This window comes from Callorhinus ursinus, unplaced genomic scaffold, assembly GCF_003265705.2.
Source record: "Callorhinus ursinus isolate GAN/ISIS: 27379988/994484 unplaced genomic scaffold, GSC_fseal_2.0 scaffold82, whole genome shotgun sequence".
Lineage (NCBI taxonomy): Eukaryota > Metazoa > Chordata > Mammalia > Carnivora > Otariidae > Callorhinus > Callorhinus ursinus.
In genome coordinates, this window is record NW_027397144.1 from 2,297,152 (window position 1) to 2,323,137 (window position 25,986).

Here is a 25,986-nt window from a genome sequence, read left to right on the forward strand (position 1 = left end):
GCGGGCGCAGCGCGGCGGAGGCCGGAGGAGCCGAGCCGGAGCCGGAGCCCGAGCGCGGCCGCCGCCTGCCGGGCCTCCCCTCGCCGCGGCCGGCCGCCGCGCTCCCGCCCGGGCGCCCAGCTATGTACTCCCCGTACTGCCTCACCCAGGTACCGGCCGCCGCCCCTGGGCGACCGGGGAAGGGAGCGGGCGCAGGAGGCCGGCGGGCGGGCGGGCGGGCGGGCGGCAGGAGGGGGCGCGCGGCGGCCCGGGGGGAGTGAGCCTGCGGGCGGCCGAGGGGTGCAAGCCGTGCTGTGGGCAGTCCTCGCACGCATGCAGGCGTCACGGTGCGCGTGCGACCCTGGTCACCGGGCGGACTTCTGGTGGGGGCTCTGGGGGTGGCCGGCTGCGTGCGTGGCGCTGCCCCCGGAGCGAGGAGCGGGAGTGTGTGTGTGTGTGTGTGTGTGTGCGCGCGCGCGCTCGACTGGGGTGCGGTGGACTCCCGCCGACCGGTGGGCGACTGTAGCGTGCACCCGGGCAGCGTGGCCACTGGCAGCGGTTGCAGGGGTGACAGAGTGGCAGGGGGTGGTCCCGAGGGCGCAGCTCGGGGACTGGGTCCCGCGGCGCTCTATGGGGCTGGCGCAGCTTTTCCCGAGGGTGGCAGCGGCGGGTACGCGTGGCGGCGGCCCCTGCGTGCAGCCGGGGTGCCCGGGGCCGGCCGAGCGGCCCGGGCGTCGCCCCAAAGTCTTTGTTCAGGCCTCACATGGGAGCGGGGCTAAGAAAATGGCGGGGCTCCCAAATTTCGGAGGGTTAGGGGAGGGGAGGGAGGGACGGGCGCGCTGCCAGCCGGGGCCGCGCCTCTCGGCCGACCCTGGACGTCGCAGCCGCGGCCCCCCCCACCGCCCCAAACTTTCCTCGGCGCAAACTTTTTGGCCCCAGCTACCCCGGCTGCGGCGCGGTGGACCAGGCAGGCCGGGGGAATCCCGTCCTGCCGCCCAGAGGCGGGAGGGGCGGGAGGCAGCCGTGGATGTCGCGGACAGTGCTGCGGCCATGCCGTCGGGTCAGCGGCGGGCACCGCAGAGCCGACCTTGGCGCGCTGCGAGAGCAGAGCGCGTCCCGCCTCCAGCGAACTTCCCTGCGCGGCGCTCGGCGGCGGCAAAAGCGCGGGGGATGCCTGCCCTGCCACTCCACCTTCCCTGAGTTGTGGCCCCAGGCTCCGAGAGGGCACAAGAACCGTCCAGAGACCCACAGTAGCCCTGGCAGCACTGCCTGCGGGGCCAGGCTACTGCTGGCAACACGGACTCTGAAGAGGGGACACCTGGGGGCCGCCTAGCCCTGCCTGCCAGCAGGGCCTGTGTGTAAGGAGAGTCTTTAGGCCAGGCCTGGGGTCTTAATTATCTTCTCTGCCCAATCTGAGCCCTGTCAGCCTTCTGTCAAGTGTGCCCACAGATGGGAGTGGGAGTCCAAGTGAATATGGCTGCTACCAGGTGGCAGTGTGTGGCGAGGGGCAAGAGACTTTGTCGGGGTTGTGTGTCAGCCGCGGCCGCACCACTCTCCTATATCCACAGATGTGAGTGCGTATGTGTGTGTCAATCTTGGGGTCTGCATGTGGCTTCTATGGGTTGGCGGGGGCAGGCCTGCATGGTATGGATGTATGTGTGGCCCAGGGAGCAGGGTTTCCTGTACAAAACTGGGTGTGAGTGTTGGTGAGGGTACACAGGCACGCATGTAGGTGTAAGGTGTAAGTAGGCACTCTGGCCACTGTGGCAGCGTGGGGGGCCACAGACCCCCATCTGTGCCTCTGACTGACCAATCGCTCTATCTTGGGCCGCATGACAACCCTGCCCACCTAGTGGGGTCTGAGCTGTGGTTGCCTTTGGGGCTATGCTTGGCTGGACTATGTGCTGGTGTTTGGGGGGCCTAGTGGGATCAAGACCCCATGCTAGAGTAGCCCCTTGCCCACCAGTTACCCTCCCAGCAGCCTGGCCTGCCCCCTGAGACCTGGGTAGGACTTGTGCTCCTGGGAAAGAAAATGCTAGCCAGTTCATTGGTGATAAGACTAGGAAGGGGCTGGGGTAGCACCCAGACTCAGGGCCATGGCCAAGGCTTGACTCTGTGACACCCCAGAAGGGAGCAAGAGCTCAGCTCCGTGTCACAGGCCTGAGTGTGCCAGGGTGGATGGAGAGGAGAGTGGGCATGGTCTCTCTCTGGGTTGTACCCCTCAGCTCTGTGCAGACGACTGCTGTCAGCTGGTCAGCAGGGTCTGGTCTGCCCCTCCCGACAGTCACATCTCTTGGATCCAGAGTCCCTGTTTTTACAAATCTTTCTGCTTCCATAATTTGCCCTGCCAGTCTCTGTCTTTTTCTCTGCCTCTGTCTCTATATCTGGTTGCTCTGCCCCTTTTCTGTCTTTCTCTCTCTCTCTCTTAGCCTCTGTCCTTCTATATCTTTGACTGTCCCTGTCTCTCCCTGTCTCTGTCTCTGACTGGTTCTGGCACCATCTCTGCTTCCCCCCCCCCCCCACGAGTCTCGGACTCTCTCTGTCTCTCTGGCCTCTCTCTTTCTCTCCCCCTTTTCTTTTTTTCAAACCAGAATTGGCTTCGATTTTAAAGTCAATAAATGATTGAGCAGGAACGAGCTTGGAGCAGCGGGGCCCTGGCGGGGAAAGGCACTGTGGGCGAGGGGGAAGGGCGGGGGGTGGGGGGGGGAAATCTCCTTCTGGAAAAAGCATCGAAATCCAGGGCGGCTGGGCGGGGCGCTTGCTGGCGCTGCTTGAGCCCACTGCAGCCCTAGGCCTGAGTCCTTGGCAGACAGGAGGGGGTGGATGGATGGGACCCCTTCCCCAACAAACAGACACACACCAGAATGAGGACATACATATATACATCACTGCCACCCCCAAAATGGGGACATAAATGACCTGCTCATGCTGATCATCCAGACACATGGCCATGGAGGAACCTACAGACACAGGAAATGGTGGACCTGTGTTCGCTCCCACCCACAACACACACACAGATAAACACACACACACACACACACACACACACACACGCAGCCCCCCCTTGACATGGGACATATATATCGACGTAGGCTCACGGAGACACAGCAATACCTCCCAGATATGCTCTGACTCAAGTGTGTGTTCACCCCTGCGCTTGCGCACACTGACTCAAGGACAGATGGATGGACAGACACACGCTTTTATATAAGACATAATGCTGTTGGCTCACCTGGGTGTTTACGTAGACATGCACACTTGCCGACATTTCCTGCCACACAGCCACATGAGCAGCAGAATATTCACGCTCTCTGCGGCCACACACACAGTCCTTCCGGGGAAGGGGCTATGGGCTGGGGCCTCCCTGAAGCCCCCGCCTCAGCTGTCTCCTTGGGGCACTGTGGCCACCTCTCTGTCCCCATGATGCTGTTGCTCCCCGTCCTAGCACAGTGTAGGGCCCCCTTTTAATGGTGCCTTTTCTCCTTGGCTCTGGCCCTGCCTGCTTCTTGCCCACTTCTGGGATGGGACGTGTGTGCAGGCAGGAGCTGGGATGGGGCAGGCCATGCTGGGGGCTAGGTTGGCCTCCGTTAGATGTTTTGAGGCTGGACCAGGCCACGCTTGGAGCCAAGGGCTCTGCTGGGTTAATTTGAGGAGCAGGATGCTCCCCTCTTGCTGGGTGCTGGAGTCAGGGGTCCTTGCTGAGCCAGGAATGTCTTGTGTGGCCTCAGGAGTCCCAGATGGAGGCTGTGGGTGCAGAGGTCAAGAATTGGGCTTTGTCATTAGATGGCACAGGGTTTGAACTCTGGTTCTGCATCTCCTAATCCTGTGATTTGAACTGCAGATTTTCCTGGTCCATAAAATGCGTAATAATAGCACCTATTGCTCAGGCTGTGATGAGGCTTAGCGCAGTGTCTGGCCTGTAGCATGTGTTCAGGAAATGGAATGACTTGTAGTCATCTTGGTTATCATCATTAGGTCACCCCCTAGGCCTTCCCAACTGAGGGAAGAGTACTTCTGGGAGGCGGGGTGGAAGGTAGGGTGGAGCACTTCCCAACCATAGAAGTCCGAATAGACTGCCTGGAGGAGGAAGCAAGCAAAGAGTTTGGGAGGAGGGAAGCCAGCTCATGGCCCAGCTACTTTCCCTTGGGTGGAGTCCCATCAGCCAGGCAGAGGGCAGCAGGGGTTCAAGGCAAGGAGAGATGATGGTGGGGGAGGGTGGGGGCGGGAGGGGAGAGACAAGCCCTGCACTACCCCGTGGGGACCAGATACCTTTTTGGGGGCCACTGGCTGCCCTGACCCTTTCCCTAGTCTTGACTCTGACCTCAACCAGACCCACTTTGGGGCTGGGCTCTGAGGACTTGTTCTGGGGCATGCAGGAGTGTGTGTGTGTGTGTGTGTGTGTGTACATGAGTGTCCATACGTTAGAGGAGCAAAGAGCCTGGAGATGGGGGTGGGTCCTGATGATGGTTTCAGGGATGTCTGTGTGGCTCCAGAGCTGTTTCTGCATTTGCACGCGAGTGGTGTCACCCAGGTCCACCATGGGGCTAGGATGCATATGGGGGATCCTATGTGGGCAGCTGGCAGGGTCAGGCAGTCACCATGGGTGTGTGCAGGGGCTGGACACACAGCTGTGGCTGCCGGTGAAACTCCCCTGGTAGTGAGTGTCTGATCGCTGGCTTCCATGTTCAACCTGCTGAGAGCCTGGCCTTTTTGGTCGGCTTGGTCCTTGTTCTCTCTGCTCTTGAAGCGCAAATTTGGGGTCTCTCACTTCCCTCCAGCTGGACCAAGAGAGGCAGAGGACGCACAGACACCTGTGTTTTCCTCCAACAAAGTGCTGAGGATGGGGCTCCTGTTCCCCCCGACACCACCCCCCCGCAGCTGGGGTAGGGGAAAGAAGGGTGTGTATTCATTTTCCTGTCCCCAAAGCCCCAGATGTGGAGGCAGAGGAGCCAGGAGGATGGCTGTGAATGGCTAACTGGGTTCTCCCTGATCCGCATGTGTTCACTGGTGTGTTGGGCTTTAGAGCCACCATTTTGCTGCAGATGGCCATGTGGCCGCGAACGTCTGCATGGGTCCCTCTGCAAGTGTCCCTATGTCTCCATGTGTCCGTTATTGGGTGCTGCCTGCCTGTGTCTCCAAGGGTCATCCCACACTCCACCTCTGTGTATCCGGGAACAGTGGGGTTGCGGGTGTGTGTCACTGTGTTTATTGCGGGTGCCCGATGTCGTCTTTGTGTCGTGGTGTCCCCGTGGCATGTCAGTGTGCAACTAAATGTTTTCTCTGGATGTCTGACTGTCGTGGGAAAGGTTGTATCAGTGTGGCTTCCCATGCATGTCCACCTATGTCAGCAAACATGTCGATGCCTGTGTCTCCGGGTATCACCTCCCCTGTGGCATTTTGCGTGCTGGGCTTGTCCCTGTGACCACCAATCTGTATCTCACCACAAGGGCCCCTCTCCTTGGCCCCCTTTGGCTTTTTGGCAGCCTGCGAAATGCCCACTATGGAGGCCAGGCTAGCGGCTGGGAGCAGGCCGGCCTCTCCATGGCTTCCCATGAGGTCGGGCAGCCGTGGTGGCCCTGCTGTGGGCCCCGCCCGTGCCCCTGGCCCGGCATGGACAGAAGCCCGTTGTGTGGCGAGGTGCGGGTGTGTGTTTGGGCCGCCCACAGGCCTCCCTCTGTCTGCCGGGTGCGCATTGATTTTGGCTTCTGCCTATGTCCGTCCTGGCCTGGCCAGCTGGGGTGTCCGGCTGTCTCTGCGGGCCTGAGCCCTCCGCCCCCGCTGCCCCCACAGCCAAGCCTGCCCCGGGTCCCACACCTCCCATGCCACCCGCTGTCCCTCCGAGGCTCTGAGAGCTCAGATTTGGAAACCGGGGGCCCCCCCCTTCTTTCTCTCTCTCTCTCTTTCCTCCCTCTCTCCTCCCCTCCTCCCGCTCCCTCTCTCCCTCTCTCTCTCCTCCTGCCAAACGCGTCTTGGCTCCGTCTGAATATCTCTCCTCCTCGATTTTTGGCTCCAGCTCTGGGCGCGTTCACTAAAAGAAGGGCTAGCTCCCCCCTTCCCTGCCCCCCCCTCCTCGCTGCCTCCCCCCTCCTGAGGAGCCCCTCTGAGAGCGGGAGTGGCCGTGTGTAGGGGCCTGGGCCCCCCAAGTGGGCTTGGCCAAGGGGGCACAGGCCTGATGGGTGAGGGGCTGGGTGGACGGGGCCTGGCAGCCGGAGGGGGGTAGCAGCCAGGGTGACCGTGCTGCCTGGCTGGCCGGGCGGGCAGGTGGGGAGGGGTCGGGGGCACGGAGCTGGGGTGTCTGGCTTCTGGTGGGGCTGGCAGGCCTCTGTGAGGCGCAGCTGTGCCCAGAACTCGGAGCTGCGTTTGCCACCACTACCGATGTGGCTGCGCCAGCCGGGGAGGGGGAGGCGGGTGGCGGGCACTGCGGCGATCCGTAGCCAATCGGAAGCCAGGGTTGCACTGGGGAGCTTTCCCCCTACTGGGGCCCCACCCTGAGGGGAGCTGGGGGTGGTGGCCAGCAGTGGGCAGGGGGCAGTGCCACCACCACGGCCGAGGACCCTGCCCCCTTGGCTGAAAGCTCAGTGCCAGCCTTCCTGGCACAGATCGGGCAAGGGCGGGGGTCTGTCCCCACCTGAATCTGTGGGAGCCGAGCCGGAGGAAGGGGCAGCTCAGAGGTGCCCCCCACCCCCTTGGCCTGGGGAGGCGGCTCTCAGGCCAGGGCAGTCAGGACCAGAGGGTGGGGGCCAAATCATCCAGGAGATTCCATCCACATATTGGCTTCAGTAGAATCATCTTGGGGGTTTATTCTGGGTCCATCTCACACAAAGTCGTACACCGTCACCGGCACACGCGGGCACAAAGAATCATGCTGTCACACGTAGGCACGGCACACCTTCCTAAATCAGGAGCACACAGACACAGGCGGCCCCACACAAAGCGACTTGCCTTTACACACAAACACCTAGAGATGCCCACCCCACCCGAGCACATCGGCGTGGGCTACCTGTGCGGGGACGTGTACATGGGCACACAAGGTCACACAGTCGCATGCCACGAGCCACACAGCACACACGACTCGCTGTTGCCAAACACACAGGACTATGGAGTGTCGCGCGGACCCACAGACACTCGGCGAGAAGCACATAGCACATGCACGAATTAACACTGTTAGACACCCAGAAACATACACACGAGCTCGGGTCCACCCCCACCCACCATCAGACACAGGGGAGCACGTGCACATACTCGCACACTCTCAGGCACAGCGATACACACACACTTGGCAATGTCTGGGAACATATTTGGTCATCACACTTGGAGGGGAGTTTGCTACTGGCATCTAGCGAAGGGAAGCCAGGGACGCGGCCCAACACCCTCCAGAGCACAAGACGCCCCCACCACAAACAGTGATCCAGCCCCCGATGTCAGCAGTGCCGAAATGGAGACACTCAGCCCTAGTCTTGTCAGACACACACACGGGCACAGTGGACACCCATTACACATACGGACAAGACGATGCTGCCAGGGCCGCACACACAGTCTTGCTCATCAGGACCCAGGTGTTGTCACAAATGCAACCCCACCCCCATACATAAGCCCAGGCACAGACGGTGTGGCGTTACAGTCCCAAGTTGCCCCAGTACATGTGGACGAGCGTCACACCCACAGAGGCCTTCACACCTGGGTTACACCTGGCCCTGTTGGGAAACGGCATCTGAGCGGTGAGACCTGGCCTCCTTGTGCCTCCCCTCTGCCTGCCTGCCCTCTGGCTGTATTTGCGCAGCCGATTCCACCGCCCTGACCTCTCCTGATGGAATTTGGGACTCTGAATCCCTGCGCTGGTTTGTCACAGCCTGGGGGGTGGGGGGGTGGGGGGGTGGGGGGAGAAGCCTTCGAAGCCACATGCCTACGCTGGCCCAGGACACCCCAGTCCTCTGGCCCAGCGGCCCCACTCTAACTGTCCCGCTTCTGGAAGCCATCAGGACAGTCCGGGATGGAGGCGAGGCTAATTTCTGAAACTCTTGTCCTCCGTGGGGCTGTCTTCTTAATCCTCTGGCCATGGCCTCTTCATTTCTGACTCTGGAGAAAGCAGAGAGGGCTGGCAGAATCGCACAGGGAGAAAGCATTTTATAGGATTATAACGAAATGTCCTAAAAACTATAGTGCTGGCTGAAGTGCTCTCTATGCTTGCTGTGCTGCACCCAGTGCTCAGCGCCTTCCCAGCTTGTCCCCAGAATCCTTCCGTGTGAGGCAGGTGGACAGGGGTTAGCTGTGCCCACGTGTGTGTTACTGTGCGTGGCTGACAGTATAATAAGGCAGGATTTCTTTGGTTCGGCACTGTTGGCATTTGGGACATTTGGACATTATTAGGAGAGCGGGGGCTCTGAGCCAACTTCCCGGGTTTGAATCCTGGCTCTGCTATTCACTAGTTGTGTGACCTTGGACAAATCACTCAACCTCTCTGTGCCTCTAGTTTCCTCTCACAGGGTTATGGTAAGGACCGAAGGAGTTGGCTTATAGAAAGTGCCTTAAAGTAGTGCTTGATATGAAGTAAGTGCTTGATTTTATAGATGAGAAGCTGAAAGAGGACATATCCAGTGCCGGGGTCAAGGGCTATGAAGTGACAGAGCCTGAGCCTCTTCTCTGATTGCCACCACTCTAAATCCTACTGATGGGACAGAATTGCAGCTTATTTTCTGGCCTTTACCAAATTTCAGAGTGGGCCTGTACATCCCCGCACCCCCATGTGAAGCTTGCCCCAGCTGTCAGCCCTTGAGCCCTCCTTACCACCTGGACCTTCAGATCTTCTTTCATTCAGGGCTCAGAGTGAGAGTGGGTGGTCGGCTCACCCACTCTGCACCACCACTGGCCAGGCTTGCCTTCACTACCCCAACAGGGCGTGATGCCTTCTCCCACACCTTGCTGGGCACCCAGCTGGAGCCCGAGTGCTGGGGGTGCCGCTGGGGGCCTGTGCATTCCTTCAACAAATATTTACTCAGCACCTCCCGGGTGCCAGGCCCTGTTCTAGGCCCTGGGGGCTCAGCAGAGAACAAAATCAGCAGAGGTGCCAGCCCCGGTGGGAGGGCAGACAGTGAACCCGATAAACAAGGGAGTGTCCAGTACTTGAGACAGTGATAGGTGCTAGGAGGAAAAGAACAGGTAAAGCCCATGGAAGTGCTGGGCAACTGCTGTTTTAGCAGAGGTGGTCTGAGAGGCCTCGTGGTGTGGTGCTGACCTGCCACCCAAAGTAGCTCTGCCACAGCTCGGGTATGGCCTCACAGGCCCTTTTCCCTCTCGGAGGAGGCAGTCCAGGGGTCAAGGGTATGTGGCTTAGCATGGTTGCCCGAACTGTCTGCCCCCAATCCACGGCCTGTTGTTTCTGAAGCCTGACATCATCCCTTATCCGTACTTGTGGATACACCGTAGGCTGCCCGCCCAAGACCAGGAGACAAGATGGCCGGCGTTTCTCCTGTATAGAAACTGGGCCTCGATGGGCACCCGGTGTTCTCAGCCCTGCTGCTCTGAGCTGGGGGTGGGGCGGGGGCAGCTGGTGGCCCGGAGTGGCACTTCCACCTGGGCCCCTCGATTTAGCTCCCCCGGGGCGGGTCCGGTTTATTTTTACCCCAGCCCGTCACCTTGGCAGTGCCAGGCTGCGCCATCTTTGTAGGGTCTTGGGGACCTGCCCATGGCTTGAGGGGACCTGGCTTTGTCTGTTGGCCCTCTGATTTCCGCTGGGCCCCCCATCTTCCTCCATCCCCAAAGTTCTAGACGTGAGGGCTCTGGGCTGGGGCTGGTGGGGTCAGCGCTGCCGGCTGGCAACCACCGTGCCCAGCCTGGTGGCATTTGGTTTGGCGCCCTGCCTGCCCGCCACCCCCACCCCATGCCCGGGCAGAGCCCAGCGGCTGCTGCTGCCAGTCTCCATTTCAAAGCTTGGGGTGGGGGTGGGGGAGCGCTGGGCGCGGCCCCCGGCCTGTCCTGTGCCACCTGGGGCTTGTTCCCCCATGCCTGCTCCCTGGAAGGCCCCGGACTGCTTTTCTCGCTGCCCCTTTGCAGCCCAGAGCTCAGAGAGGATGCCCGCCTGGCTTCCATCTTCCCTGCTCGTTTCCTCCCTTGCTTGCCTGCTTGCCTGTAATGGCTCACCATTTTTGGCATCTCCTCCTCCTCCCCCTCCCATAGGCACCAACCTCACTTCCAAACCCGCCATTGCTGGCTCTCAGGCCTTCTCTGCTGCCTGGGGCTGGGACCCTGGAAATCAGAGTTTGGGAGCGCTGGGTATGTGGGCACCAGGGGCTTTCTGGGTGTGCATGTGTGTGTGTCTGGAGGGGGACACATGCTCTGAGCCAGCTTGTACAACCTGCTTCAAGGCTGGCAGAGCTGGGCTGCAGAAAGGGGGCAGCACAGAAAGTGTAGACCCTTCCATTTCTAACCAGACCCAGGGACCCAGAATCAGCCTCTGGGCCCCCAGGAGACCACGGTGGGCATTCCTGCCAAAGTCTAGGGCCTGGACTGGCAAAAGCAGGGCTTTATCTGTGCGGTGCCCAGATCCTTCCTCCCCGCCCAGGTCCCCCCAGGGCTTCAAGATTCCTGCTTCTCCTCTCTGGAACTTTGGGGAGGGGAACTAAGCCCCATGTTGGGCACTCGTGCCCCCAGAGGGGCAAGGGACTTTGGAGGAACCGGTTTACTTCCCCCCCGCCCCATCCAAACCCGCTGCCCGGGCCTCTCTGCCTCTCTCGGCACTAAACAAAGTTTGCTAAGTAACTTCAAATGTTATTTGAGGACGGCCTGGCCTCAGCCCAAGGCGGCCCTGTGGAAACTTGTTTTTCGCTGCCGAGGCTGCAAGTATCAAAGACACACTTTCGGGGAGGGGGGGTGCTTCGATGCCTCTCCCCGCTCTGTGGCAGGGGCTGGCCCTGAATGGACACACAGACGCACAGAGGCCCGCACCAACCGAGGGACACATACATCACACTGTGGCTTGCACACCAGACGCACGACAGCCATGGACCACAGCCCATACCATAACACACAAAACATACACGTCCTGACGCACCAAGAGGGGGGCGGGGTTCACAGGGTGCTGCCCCCAGCTCACAGAGCCTGGGATTTTTCCAGCTGGTGAGGTTTCTCAAAACCTGAAGTCCTGTGTCCTCAGGTCTCCTAGGCATGAGCTGGTGGCTCCAACAAGCCCCTTTCCCTCTCTCAGCCTCAGTTTCCCCAGCTGTAGATGGAAGATGTGGGCCAGGGTGGTATGAGAAGTGGAGGCCCACACTGATCAGGAGAGTGCCTCGGCTTTTCTCCTCCCTCTGGCAGGGTTGATATGAGGAGTGAGTCCCTAAAATCAGGGTCTGAGCACAGAGCCTGGAGTACAAGCAGTGTCACCCGGCGTTTCTGCCAGTCCTGACCCCCCCCAAACCTGATATGTGTCCACCCCGGCTGGAAGTCCCAACCTCAAGCAGCTCTGGGTTCTCCAGCCCCAGGCAAGTCTCTGGTCTTCTCACCTTCTCCCTCCCTTTTTGTCTGGGCTTTTCTTGAGCTTTCCCCAAATCCCTCCCTTCTCTTGGTCTCCACCATCCCTGTCCAGGCCTGGAGCTCAGGGAAAGTGTGGGAAACAGGCTTGGGGGGGAGTGTCCCTCACCAAAGCCAGCCAGACCCGGGGTCCTCCATACCCTGAGATCCCTGACGACCCTTCTGGGGTCCTTCGAACCCAAGCAAGGAGCTGGGTGGGGGGGACCTGAGTTGACAACAGCACGTGTCGGGGAGGCTTTATCATAGGGTCCCTCTGACCTGGCATCTACCAAGGTTTGCAAGCAAGTGGAGTCCCACTGGGCTCAACAGAAAGGCCAAGGCCCGAGGGGACACTGGACCTACTGCCCACGGTCCCTGAGAGCCTCTCCCTTTTACTGTTAGCCAGAGCCTCACTGAGGTAGGTTTTCGGGAGTCCCCCAGTCCCAGCCCCACACACTGCCTCATCTCCACTCACAGTCGGTACCCGCAACACCCCGCCACCCGCAGTCTGTCGCACAGTGACAGCCTGTCACAGGCACTGCCGCACACCGGCACAATCTGTCGTCCACGCACAGTCTCACACGCAACCTGTCACACACACGCACACACACACAGCGGCACAGTCGCACGCACAGCCAGCCTCACGCGATCACACCAAGCGTCACAGCTTGTCACAGCCATAGACTCCTCACAATAAAAATAACAGCTACCAACTCCAGAGCAATTATGCCTGGGCAGCAGGCGGAGTATGTGCGTGCGTGTGCGTGTGTGTGTGTGTGTGTGTGTGCGCGCGCGCGCGCGTGCGCATGTGTGCACATGACCTCCTGTAACCCTCTCAACATGAGACAGGTATGAGTAACCTGTTTTACAGATGAGGAAACAGAGGCCACAAGGTCAAGTGCCAAGGTCATGGGGCTGGAAGTGGGGAAGGGAGAAATTAGGCCCCCAGGGGCAAGCAAAGCTTAAACAGGTCACCCTGCTTTTCAACTCACTCCTATTCAGCTGAGACTCCCCCTTCTGGCCCTCCCTGTGGGGAGTTCCCTTCCCATTCCCCAGATGGGCAGAACTGAGGTTCTAAGCAGTCCAGCCAAGAAACAGGGGGAAGGGGCCTCAAACTGTCTGCCCTCTGCTGTGGAAATTTGAGTCCTGCTCTCCACCCCAAATGATATTTGGCTTCTCGTGGTGGCAGGATTCTGTGGGTAGGAGCCTTTTACTGGGGTCAGGGTCTCAGTCCACGGGGCGGGGGTGGGGGTGAAGGAGTGGGGGAGTGGGGAATTGGCAGCCGTAGACACCAGTGAAGTCCCTCAGCCCAAGAGAGGGCCCAGAGTCTAGGGCTGCCCGGCAGCCCTACTCCCCAAGGCTCTCCGCATTCCAGGGCGATTCTTCCTCCTCCTCTGCTGCCTGCCTTTCCTCACTTTCCCCTTCTTTGTTCCACCCCTGCCGCTCCTCCGGGGCTTCCCCCATTAGAGCTGCCCTGGCCAAAACCAACACGCCTCCAGTGACTTCCCGCCGAGGCTGGCTGGGCAGCTGGCCCTGCCTCCTGGCCTGCCCAGGGGTTAGGTTCAGGCTCTGCTGGCCTCGACTGTGGCCCCAGCACATGTGGCCTCTCCTAGGGGGCTTGAAAGCACATGCGCATGGCCCCAGTGCAGCATCCTGGTGCACCCTGGCACCTGCATGCCCGTGTCCGACAACCCAGCAGGGCACTCAGGCAGGCTCTCGAGTGTGCACATAAGCACACTCCCGCACAGAGGCTCAGACAGGGGTCCCAAGCACACCCTTGCCTGGTACCCCCACGGGGGGGTAATGAGACTGCCAGGGGCACACATGCCCATAAACACGCCCTTGCCCGACATCGGATGGGGTCCCCCTCTCACACACACACACACCACGCACACACCACATGCACTCCCCTGCTTGTGCCCAGACCTGGCTCTGAGCATAGGTACTGCCCTGTGGCCACATGGGTGTGCTGGGCTCAGGTGGGTCGGCGAGCCTATAGGAGCCGCTGATGCCCACACACGTGGCTCAAAGCCCACGCAGGTACACACCTCCCCAGCCTGCACACGCGTGTGTTTCACGTGAGCCGCACACCTGCCAGGCTGCCCAGGGCACCTGGCTCCAAAGAGGCATTCAGGTTGTTGGAGGAGGAGACCCGGAATCGGAGGCCTAATTCCCCCCGCCAGCCAGATTTCTCTTAGAACACGCGCCTCCCCAAATGTCCCTGGGGTGAAGGTGAGTGCCCCATAACTGCCACTCAGTGGCGCCCCTGCATGTGACATATTTATATTGGAAATTTGTACCTTTATATATATTTTACATAGAACCTCCCCCCAATGCTCCACATTTGGACTTGGATTCTACCATCCCCCACTCGGCTTGGTCCCAAACCTGCAAACACTGTTCACCAAGCAGGGACATGGGGCCAGGCGGCAGCAGCCTTCCCCCTTCCTACTGTGGACGCCCCACGTTCTTAAAGGCCGGGCCACACCAACGAATCCTGCAGCACTCCCCGAAACACAATCGCGGGGGTGGGTGCTGGCGGCCAGACGTTGCTTTTTGGTGTGTGTTTGCTGTTGCTGCTTAAATTAATCCTGAGTGACGGCCCACAATTCCTCTCCACAAAGAGGCCATTTAATGCCCCCCTCCTCGGGCGAAACTTCCATTTGCCCCCCTGAGTCCAGCTTGGCAGCTCAGACCCTGCGCTGCCCTCCTGGCCTTCCCCTCAGGTGCGTCTGGGGGCGGAGGCAGATTCCCCTAGCGCACCAGGGACCTCAGGGGCGAGTGGGTGGATTTTGGAGGGGTGGGAGGTATCTTAAAATAGAAGCGCATTGCTGAGCAGAGGTGGGGCGGGGGTTGTCTCAGGACTCCCTAGATGGTCCCACTGCCGGACGGTAGCGCTTTGATGCCCCAACCAGGCCGCCTCCCACATCGCCCTGAAGATATCCCGCCACCCCCCCCCCCCACCAAGTCGGTGCATCACGTCGTGTGCCTTTGCAAACCCCGGCAGAAATGTGCTACCGGTGCCATGCACTAGCCCCAGCATATGCCCCTTGCCAGGTGCCCACCGCCTACGAACTCCTTTCATTGTCGCCTCCAAGGTGTTCTTTTCGTGCCTGGCATTCCCGGACCCGCTGCAATTAGCTCACGCCTCGTGTGGGGGAGGGCACAGGTGGGTGAAGGTCGTGGGGAGGCCTTCCCTGGGCTCAGGCAGAGGGAGGGCTGTGTTCTTTCCACGCGGCAGGACACGGGCGCTGACAGTCACAGTCACCTGCACCGCACAGCACGGGGTGGAAAGGACAACATACCCCTCGCTGGTGCGGATGACCCTGGCCCTGGGGCACCAGACGGCCGTTGGCCCTGAGCGGGCCGTGCGCAAAGTCGGGCGTGCGCGTGCGCGGAGGCAAAAAGGCGGGAAGCCGTCGTGCAACAAGCGCCTGTGCACACGACGGTTGGGTCACTTGGGCGGAACCGCGCCAGGCGTTGAGCGAGGAGTGAGGACCACTGCCCCCGCGGGCAGGTGAGGGGAAACCGGGAACAGGTGTGAAGGAGCGGAGGCAAAGAATGACGCCTCTGCGGACCCTCAGGCCGGGTCCCTGCGGGGTCCTTGCCTCCCCTCCCCCGCACCGAGCAGGCGGGGCGCCCTTCCACCGGGGCGCGGCCTAACCCCTCGCGGCGACCACCCAAAAGTGACCCCGCGTGGCGTGCAGGGCCTGCCGGGTTCGCGTGCTGGGGCCCTCGCCATTTGCAGCAGCAGAGGCCGCCGCCAGAAGGGGCTCAAATGGCGGCGTTTTGGCCTATAAGCCCGTTGGGTCCCCAGCGCTCCGGGTGGGGCTGTGGGCCGCCTTTGCCTAAGTTCCCTCTTTCGTGCCCATCCGGGTACCCGACAGGGGATAATGCGCGCGAGGGCTGTGGAATGAATGCGATGTTGATAATTCCTGTTATTCTTTAGTCGCGCGGAGGACTTTTGGGGTTAAATGCCCCAGAATCTGCGGGCAACCTTGGGGCACCAATCTGGAGAGGGTCCCTTCTCTGCCCCCCACCGTGTGCGCGTCGCTGCCTCCAGACCCCAGGCCTCCGAAGAGCCTCCCCATTTCTCCCCAAGCCGCCGCCTCTTTTGGGGGAATAAGGGAGGGGAAATTTAGCAGGGGAGATTTTTGTTTGTTTCGAGGGTTGGCTGGGTTTGGGGGCGTTTGGCCTCCAGCAAGCACGGGGAAGAAATGTGACTAAGTGGCAGAAAATGTGCTTTCCCTTCCCCTCTCCCCTGCCTTCAGGCCGCGGGAGTTGCGCAGTCTCCAAGAACCTTTAAAAAAAAATTCCCCCCAGATCCCCTCTCATCGACACTGCCTTTCCTCTCCCGGAGGACTTCTTGAATTTGGGGTGCTAAGCCCCCCTGCCCCATTGCTGCCAGCCATTCTGCAGCACTACCTGGGCCTGCCAGGGGGGAAAGGATAGAAAAGTGGGAAAGGAACGTGTGCCTGGAGTGGGCCCGACTTAACCTGTTGGAGGAGGCTGGTGTCCGCATGAAGCCACCCAGCCGCCCCTCCGGAGCTCCAGCAGCACCTCAGCATTCAGTGAAAGCCCCCCGCGGGCCTCCCGCCGGCCCCCTCGGAAACCAGTCATTAACCCGACTTCTTATCGTCCAAATTACTTAAATGCGCTTTGGTGGTGTTAGGTCCTTTTCCTTTTCCATGTGCAGATGACTCAGCCTACTCCAGCTGCGCCTGGGGAGGTGACCCGGGCAGCGGCTGACCCTGCACCCTGAACCCAGAGGTGGCCCATCCCAGCAACACCTCCCCGGCCCCAGGCTCCCAGACCACACTTGGCTCCCCCCTCCCCTTATATTTCAGGTCATCTTTTCCCTCTTTTTTTTTTAATTTTAAAAAAAATTTAAAGGATTTTTATTACTTTTTTTTTTTTTTTTTTTAAGCGTGAGACAGAGGCTGATGGAAACGGGGTGTTAAAAAAAGAAAGAAAAATACATGCCGGTGGCACTCTGTGGAGCTGGCGAGCCTCGCCTGCCTCACGACTGAGCTTTTTGGTCGCCAGTTCCCTCGTAGAACCGGGCATGGGGCACCTGGGATCTCCGCTGCTGAAAAGGCGCTATAGAAATGCAAGGAATTATTATGATTTTAATAAAATTGTGTCTCATTTAGGAGCGCGCTTCTGCGCTGCCTCTGTCGTCGGAGCCCGGGTTTGCCGCGGTAAAGTCTGTAATCAGAGAAAAATACCAGCTTTGTTGAGGGTTAGAATGTATCATTGGCTAATGTGTGTGGGTTTTTTTTTTTTAAATAATGCTAAGCATTGGAATAATTAAAGAGTGAGAAATAACTCGTCTCTTCTCTCCCCTCGTCATTGTCTTATTTAAGGGTGAAAAGCGTGCTTTTAGGCAGAGCTGGTTAGTTTTAATGCGGGCTTTTTTTCTCGCCCGCCTTTCCCTCCGCTCCGGTCTGATTCGCAAATCCCCAAACTGGCACAAGCCGGGAAACTTGCGGCAGCCGTTCTTCTCCCGGAGTTGGAGCCTTGCTTTCCTTTTTCCCCCTCTTTCAGAGACAACCCTCTCCTCTTCCCTCCCCCGCCTCTGGGCCCTGACCCACTGCCTGGTTTGCGCTAGAGCGATTTAAAAAAGAAAGAAAGGAAGAAAGGAGCCGGGCTCTGGTACCCCTGTGCCAGCCGAGGGCGCGTTTCCCAGGCGGCGGGCTGGTGGGAAAGTCAAACCGGGTGGGGGGTGTGGGGTCTCAGAGGCAGAGTCTTGATGCCTACCCTGCACTCTCCCCCCACCCCCGCAAAAAGAATCAAGTATTTCTAAAGATCGCAGGATTAGAGGGCTCAGATCCCTTGTCATATTTTAAATCAAGCTGAACAGTTCTTTCTTCTCCGGCCCCATATGCAATAGGGAGTGAAAATTCGGTCCTTGAGCCCGACTTGGCAGCCCGGTGCCCGTGGCTGGGGAGAGTGCTGCCCACTAGGGCTGGGCCTGGTGTCCAGCCCCAGGACAGTGCTACCACCACCTAGAGGGCCTAGATTTTGAGGCGGGGGAGCAGAGTGCAGGGCCAGTGGTGGGCATGGCCTGGGGAGATGTGGGAATCGAGGAAAGGGCGCTTCATCAGGGCTGCAGAGGTTTGCTTCAGGCTGGTGGGATGCGAAGTGGCTGCCCCGGCCCTTCCCTCAGTTGTGGGGTGGGTGGGCTCAAAAAGAAAAGGGGTTTCTGTAGTGCTTGGGGGAAGTCGCAGCTCCCAGTGAGAAAGGAAAGGGAAAAGTGGGCAAGAAATGGGGGTAGGGACTTGTGCCCACAGGCACCGCTTCGAGTTGCAAAGGAGTTAGTTATTTATTTGCTTCAGGTGTTTTTAATTAAATGTGTTTCTCTTTTATTTTCCTTGTTATTTGGTGCTTAGACTTTTCCGCGATCCCTTGCATTTTGTCTTTTTACATAAGCAGAACCCCCCCCCCCCGAGAGATATTGTGGGAGGTACTTTGCCTTCAGTGCTTTCTCTTTCCTGCTTTTTTTAAAATTTAATTTTAAAATTATAAAGTAAATTTAGTGCGAGTGAAAGTGAGGGGGGAGCCAGCTGGGGCTGGAGCCAGGGAAGGGGGAGGCAGATGCAGCAGGGTTGGGCCTCCCTTCTCGCGGCAGCTCTGCCCCAGGACCCCCTCACTCCTCTCCCTGATAGACTTTTGGGGACTGGAATGAGGGCAGCCTGCCTGGATGGGTATTCATTTACCCTTCAGGAATCCCTGGCTCTGCAGAGACACTTTTTCCCCATTACACGCCACACCCCTGAGACCCCTCAGTCTCTGCCTACGGGCAGGGTGAACCGAGGGTCTCTTACTCCCCTCGGTCACTATGACTGTTTAGCTTTCAGCTCATTGGGCCCTGTTTGTCCACCACACACACGCCCTGCTGGTCTGTTAACCCCGCTGCACAGTTGGTGGCCCTGTTGATGGGATCAGAGCTGGGCAGGCACAGAGAGAGACAGAGACAGAGACAGGGAGGCACGAAACCCCTCTGCAGCCATGAGGATTTGAGGGGCTTCTTTTCACCGCACATTTTTTTGTGGTCACATGAGTAGTGCATGCTGCTCTGTTAACACATGTGTGTACATAGGTGCTCGCATTTGACATTACTGGTGGGGGCAGGAGCTGTTTCTAAGGCATATAAACTATGAGACTGCTATAGCTGAACAGCTAAAGGCCTGTTCAGCAGTGCTGAAAATGTTCTATTTCTTAATCTGGGTGGGGTTACACAGGTGTGTTCACTTTGTGAAAATGTATCGAGTGCCAGACTTAGAAGTGTGCAATCTTCTGTTCTTCTTTTTACACATTTCAGTTAAAAAGTTTATTTAAAAAAAAAAAGGGAAGACCCAGCCTCAAAAGAAAAGGCCTTCCCTAACAAAATAATAATGATAATAAATGATGATTTAAATAAGAATGTCCTCCAGCCTGCTTTGCTTTTAGGTCTCCCGCTAAAGAATGGTGGGAGGGCTTGTAAAAATTAGTGGGCTGATAAAAAAGCTCGCAGGCGTGTGGCCCACGAGGCTTCCAGACCCATCCACGTGTGTACGGAGTGCCAGGAAACTGCCTGCAGACTCAGGTCTAGCTGTAGGATTTTTAACATCTCAGGACCAAAGGATGAAAAGTGGTAAGGAAGAAGTTACTTGCCAATTACATTTTGCTGTCAACATCTGGAAAGCAAAATTGCAGCTGTTATCCCTGCCCCCCCTTACCACCTCTTGTTTTTTTCTGCACACTTAAATTTTTGTATGCATGCCATCCATATTTCGGTTTTCTGCTCTGTTAAAACATCTTCACGGCTCTGTTCAAATCGAGTTGTTGGGTTTGGGCTTTAAAAAAAATATATATATGTATCTCATAGTCTGACAGTATAATTTTTTGAGCAATTTATTTGAACAGGATGGCCATCAATTGATAATCCCTTCCCTTTTCTTTCCCCTTCTCGGCCTTCCCAGGACTGTTTAGGCCAGAAGCTTTCGGGGAGGACGCTCTCGGCTGCCCTCGCCTCTGCTCCTCTGGGCAGGTACTACAGCTTCACCCTCCACGGCCCTTCTGCGGTGTTTTTGTTTTCCCTTCGCCCCCCAAAAATATTTGAACCAAAAAGCCTCTTTTTTTTTTCCTCCACCCACAGCAAACTGAAAGGGCTAGTGAACCGTGATTCAACAGAGCGAGGGCGCCTCTTTTCTTCCTTAGCATTAATTAACTCAAGTTCGTTAGGACGTTGGGTCTGTCGCCCACAGTTTTCTCTTGTGTGTGCTGAATCGGGTCATAGAGGGAGACTTCCCGTGCAAACAGTTTGTGTTGGAGCTGGAGGACGCAGAGGGGGAGAGAGGGTGAGAAAGAAAGGGAGCCGTAGAGGGACGGATTGTGGATTGTGGCCGAGGGGTGGTCAGGTCCCGAGCTGCCGGCACCCTGGTGCCAGCCTCCGCAGGGGCTAGACACCAGGGGGATGAGGATTCTCGAGTTTTCTTGGCCATGATCCTGATAATAAATTAGTTGGGGGGAGCAATACATTTTGAGGGATTGAAAAATGTCTACCTTCCAACTCCTCAAATTGTACATTTTGGGGAAGCCGCTTGCCCAGACAGGGCCGGCCCAGCTTCCCTGAGCCCTCAAGCAGTGAAAATCCCAGGCTGTTCCTATCCAGGCCCACCCTGCTCTCTGCCCCCGGCTCTGGGCACTGCCTGTTGCCGCAGCAACTGCAAGAAATAGGCTCTCTGTGGGCCAAGGGTTCGAGGAGTGCAGACCGGTGGAGGAGACCGGGGTTCCGAGAAACTCTCCTCTTGCCCTGGTCCTTCTGCCTTCTGTCCTTTGGCGGGGAGTTGGGGGGCGGCGTAGACCAGGCAGAGCAAGGTGGCGTCACAATGGATCCTGATGGAGCTCTTAAAGAGGGCCTGGGAAGGCCACAAGAGGAGTCTCAGAGGTGCAGGGGAGGGAGAGGAACATCTCCCCTGGGGGATCCCTAAGCCTTTTGTGGGGTCGGGAGTTACAGCTGGCCTCGGGCAAACATTCAACATTTTGCCATTTGCTCCTGGCCTTGTGTGTTGCCCTCTGGGTATTTTTCCAAGGCCCCACACCCACTTCATCTTCACGTGCTGGTTTCCCCTTGCCGGTGCCTTTTGTCAGGTTTTCAGTTCGCACAGAAAGTTGTGAAGCTGGCTTGTGGGGTTCTTCCGTCTTCCGGGGGCCTTGGCCATCAGGGAGTGACACTTTCCAGTCGCACCAGGTGGGTGAGACTCAGGCTCTGCACTGCTCTTGCCCCCTCCAAGCTCGCGGCTGTCCTCTGCCTTGTGCATCCCGCGGAGGACCCCCACATAGCTCTCCAGCTGGAGGACAGGGCTCTGGCTTTCCCGGCTTTTATTTCTATTTGGTGACACAAGGAAGTTTCAAGCTAAATAGTGAATTAAAAGACCAGTGATTGTGTTTTCTAGTCTCTGTAGAGGATGAAAGTAAATTTCCAGATGCACTAGAGAGAATAGATGGTCTTCCCAATACCTATGTTCCTACCCTATTTTATTTGGTGCCAGGAGGGTGAGGGGAGATGTGCCTGGAGCAGGGTAGTGTTTGGAGCCAGAACGAGGCTGCCTGTTGGCCCAATCCCAGGCCACCGCTCCCAGTTGGTAGACGGGAGGAGAAAAAGGAGGGAAAGGGAGGAGGTTTTATAGGAGAGGAATGTGCGGCCTTGGTTCTGATGCAGGCGGTGTCCTGGACCCAGCACGGGGGTGTGGGGCAATTGCATTCAGCAAGCGCGAGGACGCTAGAAAAATCGTGTGGGGCTGCCTTTCCTGAGCAGAGGAAAATAGGCCCAAGTCAGCCAAAAACCCGCTTTGTCCAAATTCTCTGAGCCTCCTCGCAATGTGCATTTTCTGGTTTCCATGCCTGGCATTTCCAGATTCTTGGATGATTTTACTCTGGCTGCAGAGCCCCTTCCCGCCTTCCCCTCCTCCCCCAAAGAGAGGGAGGCCCCACCTACCTCTAGGATAAGCAGCCTGGCCCCTTCCTTTTGCTTCCTGCAGTTCACTTTCCATCTCTGCCGGAGAGTCCGGACACTGCCTTCTTCTGTGGGACAAGATGGGAGATGTTGGGGATACAAAGTTGAAAATCCCAGGAATTGGGCAGACTAATCAGGGCTCTCTTTGTGGCTTTTTAAATTTCCTGCTTCCTTTTTCACCCATGCTGCAGATAGACAGTAGTAAAATGGATACTGAAATATCTGGTTAATCCTATGAAGGTTTTGTTAGTTATTTAGGTACATAGTTAGTTATACACTTACTGTGTAGAGTTATCCAAATTAGCATGTATATATATATATGTATGTATACAAAATATGCATGTGTCCAGGGTCTGAGAGAATAAATTTGGGTCTTAAAGCAAGTAGTTCGAGGACAGATAGGATTTTTGTAAAGATAAGGAAACGTTCAAACGGCGGCCCTGTCTTTAAAGATATAACTTCTTATGCTTCTAAATGTTTCACTGTTGGCAGGTACGGGTCGCTTTCGAAACCTGTCTCAGGCTGGGAAAATTATTTTGTTTCCTTGAAGACGTTTGAATACCGAGTAAGGTTCTGTATGAATTTTCCGATTTTCCCTTAAATAATCCACAGGGCTTCATTTGTTTTGTGGAGTTTTGGAAAAACCACACATTTTACTTTCTGGTGATGGAAGCAGTCATTTTCCTTAGCTAGTTTTTCTTTTTTGCCCCTGACCCAGAGCCCTTGTCTTTTGTCCACGTTCCTTGTTTGTTTTTTCTTTTCTTTTCTTTTCTTTTTTTTCCCTCGGCCCTGTCTTCTCTCCCTCCATCTTTGTCTGTCTTTGCAGTTTTGGGCCCAACTTGGCTTTCTCTCTCCAGGTTTGGCTTTCTTCTCTTTCTCTCTCTCTCTCTCTCTTTCTCTTTTCCTCTTTTTCTGTGGTCTGATCATTTTTTTTTCTTTTGGAGGCACATTATTCCTAGTGATGTCTGAAACTGGCATGGGTATTTCAGAAATGTTTCAATGAAAACTGTTGCTTTAAAAAAAATCAAATTCTATATACTTGACAATAAGAGAGGCCTTTCTCTCGCAAAGGCAGAAAAATTCTTTTCCACAAACCAAAAAGCCCATGTTAATGTTTAAAGTCTTCTCTCTGGCTTCTCGATTTTTCTTTTAAGTGAAGAAAATACCTTTCCCCCCAAATTGCCTGTTTTCCACCCCCTGTCTTTAGTTTTCTTTTTTGCTCCCTGCTCTCACCAGCATCACTGGCTTTCTCTCCCTCTCCCTGGTTTTTTCTCTCATTCTCTTCCCCCTCCCCTCTCCTCAGAGGCCTTCCTCTCCCCTTGCTTCCTCCATCCCCTGAACCCTTGCACTTGGGGGTGACACAGCCCTTGGAGAAGCCTTGAATTGTCTGAAGGTTTTTTTGTCTTCCTCTTGTCCGTGTGCAGGGTGCAGAGCCTCTGAGCCCTCAGCCCAGGCGGGAGGGGAGAAGGGAAGGAGGCTGGGTCTGGGACAGGTAATCTTCCAACAGAGCCTCCACTCTCTTTAACAAAAGGGGGACAGTCCCCTTTTGTCTGGGGCTCCTGAGGGGCGTGTCCAGGGCCTAGAGCCACCACCAGTGGCATGGAGGAGGAGGAGGCTACAGCGGTGGGGGCACACCAAGTGTTGTTTTTGGTTTTTTTTTTTTTTTAAGATTTTATTTATTTATTTGGCAGACAGAGACACAGCGAGAGAGGGAACACAAGCAGGGGGAGTGGGAGAGGGAGAAGCTGGCCTCCTCCAGCCGCCACCGAGCAGCCCAGTGTGGGCTCGATCCCAGGACCCTGGGATCATGACCTGAGCCGAAGGCAGATGCTTAACGACTGAGCCACCCAGGCAGCCCCCACCAAGTGTTTCTAATGGAACCTGAGTGATTCCTTTCTGTGTGTGCCCACAGAAGAGAGAGACCTTCTCCCCGCCCTCTCCAAGCCTTAGGAATACCCGGGCCTCAGGCCGCTCTTCCAGAAAACTCCCCCACACACCCCAGACAGCGGCCCCTGTGGGAACAGGGTGAGGGGAGAGTGCTCCCTGGGAATCCATTTCTGCCCACCTTCAAGGTTACAACAACTGGCAGGAGAAGGACAATTGACGATTGTTCTTGTTCCGTGTTACTCTCCTGGGAAGGGCCTGTTGCTCCTCCCGTTAAGGGAGCATTGAGGGGGCGCACTGGGCTCTGTGTGGATCCCTGAGGCTCTATTGAGAAACTCCACCGGCCCTCCCGGGCCACTTCTATGTCCAATCTCTCTGCCCCTCCCTCGACCTTTGACCCCTCCCTCCATCCTGCAGTGAACCACGGATCTTGTCCCGTTCCCTGGACTTCCACGTGGATCCTCTCACCCGCCATCTCCCCACCACCTACCCGGTTGCACCAACCGGTTTCGGAATCAACCCATGTTTAGCGCAACTCTTCCACCCGGCACTGTGGTCTGTGAGACGGAATATGCCAGAATTCTCCAGGAGGCCCATGTTGGCCATTTTCTGTTCGGTGTCTAATATTTAGTATAAATCAAACTGCCAGAAAAACACCCATGTGCCAAATATAAACTCACTTCTGGTTTTTACCATCTCCTCTTGACTCTAGAAAGTAAGATTGCTTCTCTCAAGGTGGAGAGGCAGGGTTTGGTATCTTATGTCACTCAGTTAACATCTTTGGCTAATTGGACTGAAGCTGGTTATTAACATGATGTTAATTATTGAACGCTACTCTAAGAGGCCTGTCTGCAATGACACCTGCCTCCTGCTTGCTCACCTCTGTTTCTCCTGGGGGTCAGCTGTGAGCTCACTTCAGACCACTCAGGACCTGGGCTGGGGTCCCAGGTGCTGGCCGGCACCTTCCCATTGTCAGGCTTCAGCGCCAGCCCAGGACTGCATGTTTTGTCCTGGCACACCCCAGGCACTCTTCTGGGAACTCTTCTGCCAGCATGAAGGCCACTGAGCACAGGGTTTCAGACGGGGAAGAAAGGGGCACGAGTGAGCAGTGACCTTCCCCCCCCCCCCATGCCAGCTGAGGGCTGAGCCTCGCCTGGGGAGAGGGCAGATGTAGGGACAGTTCCGAGCGGGATCAGCCTCTCCCTGTCTGTTTGAGGTCTCTGCCCTTCTTTTAATAACTGTCTCCTCCTTACAGCTTCTCCAAGGCCTAAGGCAGGCTGCTCAGTAAGCCTCTTGCAGAGAGAACCCATGGGGATGGCACTCCCCCCAGGCCTCCCCCTCCTGAGCTCACCCTCCCACCTGGCTGGGAGGGAGGCCGCTTCCCTATGACTCGGTTTCCCCAAAGTTGTCCCTCTTTTCCTGCTAGAGCCCTTTCCTTTCCGTTTTGTTGTCTCCTGTCTTTGATTTCTCCCTTTTATATCGGTTTCTTTTTGTATGCTCTTGCACCTTGCTCCTCCGTAGGGGTTCGGGCCCTTTAGTCTGAATTGAATTGGGGGGTAGGTGAGTGTTGTCCCTCCTCCGACCAAGAAACACTTAAACACAGATCAAGTGGAGAGGGCAAAGCTGGAGAAAGCAAAGAATGAAGTGTCTGGGGGTTGGGGGGAGGCCTCGTAAGACTCAGTGACTGTTCGGAAGTAGTGTCCATCTTCCTGCCTTTGTCACTTCTCCCTGGGATTGGCTGTTGTGTTTGTGGCTGCATGTAGTGCTTGTCAGCGGAGTGCTGTGACAGGAGGCTATTTTAATAAACTGTTGCAGTTTCTCGAGCCGAGCTGCATTGCGTTGGCATCCCTCGTCACCGCTAATGGAGCGTGCGTGGCTGGGTGTGGGCTGAGGGAGGCGGTCGAGCTCGCTGGGGGCCTGGGGGTGGGGGTGCGCCTCGTCTGGGAGTGCTCCTGCCAGCGGCAGCCGGGCCTGGGGAGGAAGGGGTGGCCGCACCCTGGGCGCCAGGTCCCTGCCCTGGAAGTGCTGCTGGCATCGACACTTTCCGAGCTCTCTTTCTTCTCTTTCTATTCATAGCATCGCAGGCTCGTGTGTATGGCCAGGGAGGAAAACTTCCACTCGCCCCTGTGCGCTCCATAAATAAAAAAAGAAATAGAACCAGAGAGAGAGTGTGAGGGCCTGAGAGAAAGAGACTGAAACCAAAACACAGAGAAGGCGCAGCTGCTCTCCCCAAGGCCTTCTGGGGCGCCCGCCCGAGCCAGGCCTTTATTTATTTCTTTTTCTGGCTTAAAAAAAAATCTGTGTCTTCCTCAATCCTAGTCCCCCCAGCTCTACACGCCCCCCCCCTCCAAATTTGCTGGCTGGCTGCTGCCAAATGGACCCGAGTGGGAGCCTGGAATGAAAAATTCATAACTGCTGGACTTTGCTTGTTCATTAGACGTGAACTTGTCGATTGGGCAAATTGTTTTTGGTCTCCAACTGCCGGGGGCTCTCCCCACCCTCCCGGCTCGCCCGGTTCCCTCCTCCCCTTGGACACAGCCATTGGCTGCTCGAGGATGTCTCATTGCCAAATAGGTGGATCCTTCTCTCTCTCTCTCTCTTCCTTCCCCCCCCCCCCTTTT

The 25,986-nt window shown here is 57.1% G+C and overlaps 1 protein-coding gene across 1 annotated transcript in view; it reads left to right on the top strand.

Annotated features, from left to right (window-relative positions):
* Positions 1–19: 19 nt before the first annotated feature.
* Positions 20–25,986, top strand: part of NFIX (nuclear factor I X) — a 94,565-nt gene continuing 68,598 nt past the window's right edge. The window contains exon 1 of the mRNA XM_025862995.2: positions 20–149. Within this exon, the coding sequence (XP_025718780.2) occupies positions 123–149 (27 nt within the window). The 5' untranslated portion in view covers positions 20–122. The remainder of the gene's footprint in view (positions 150–25,986) is intronic.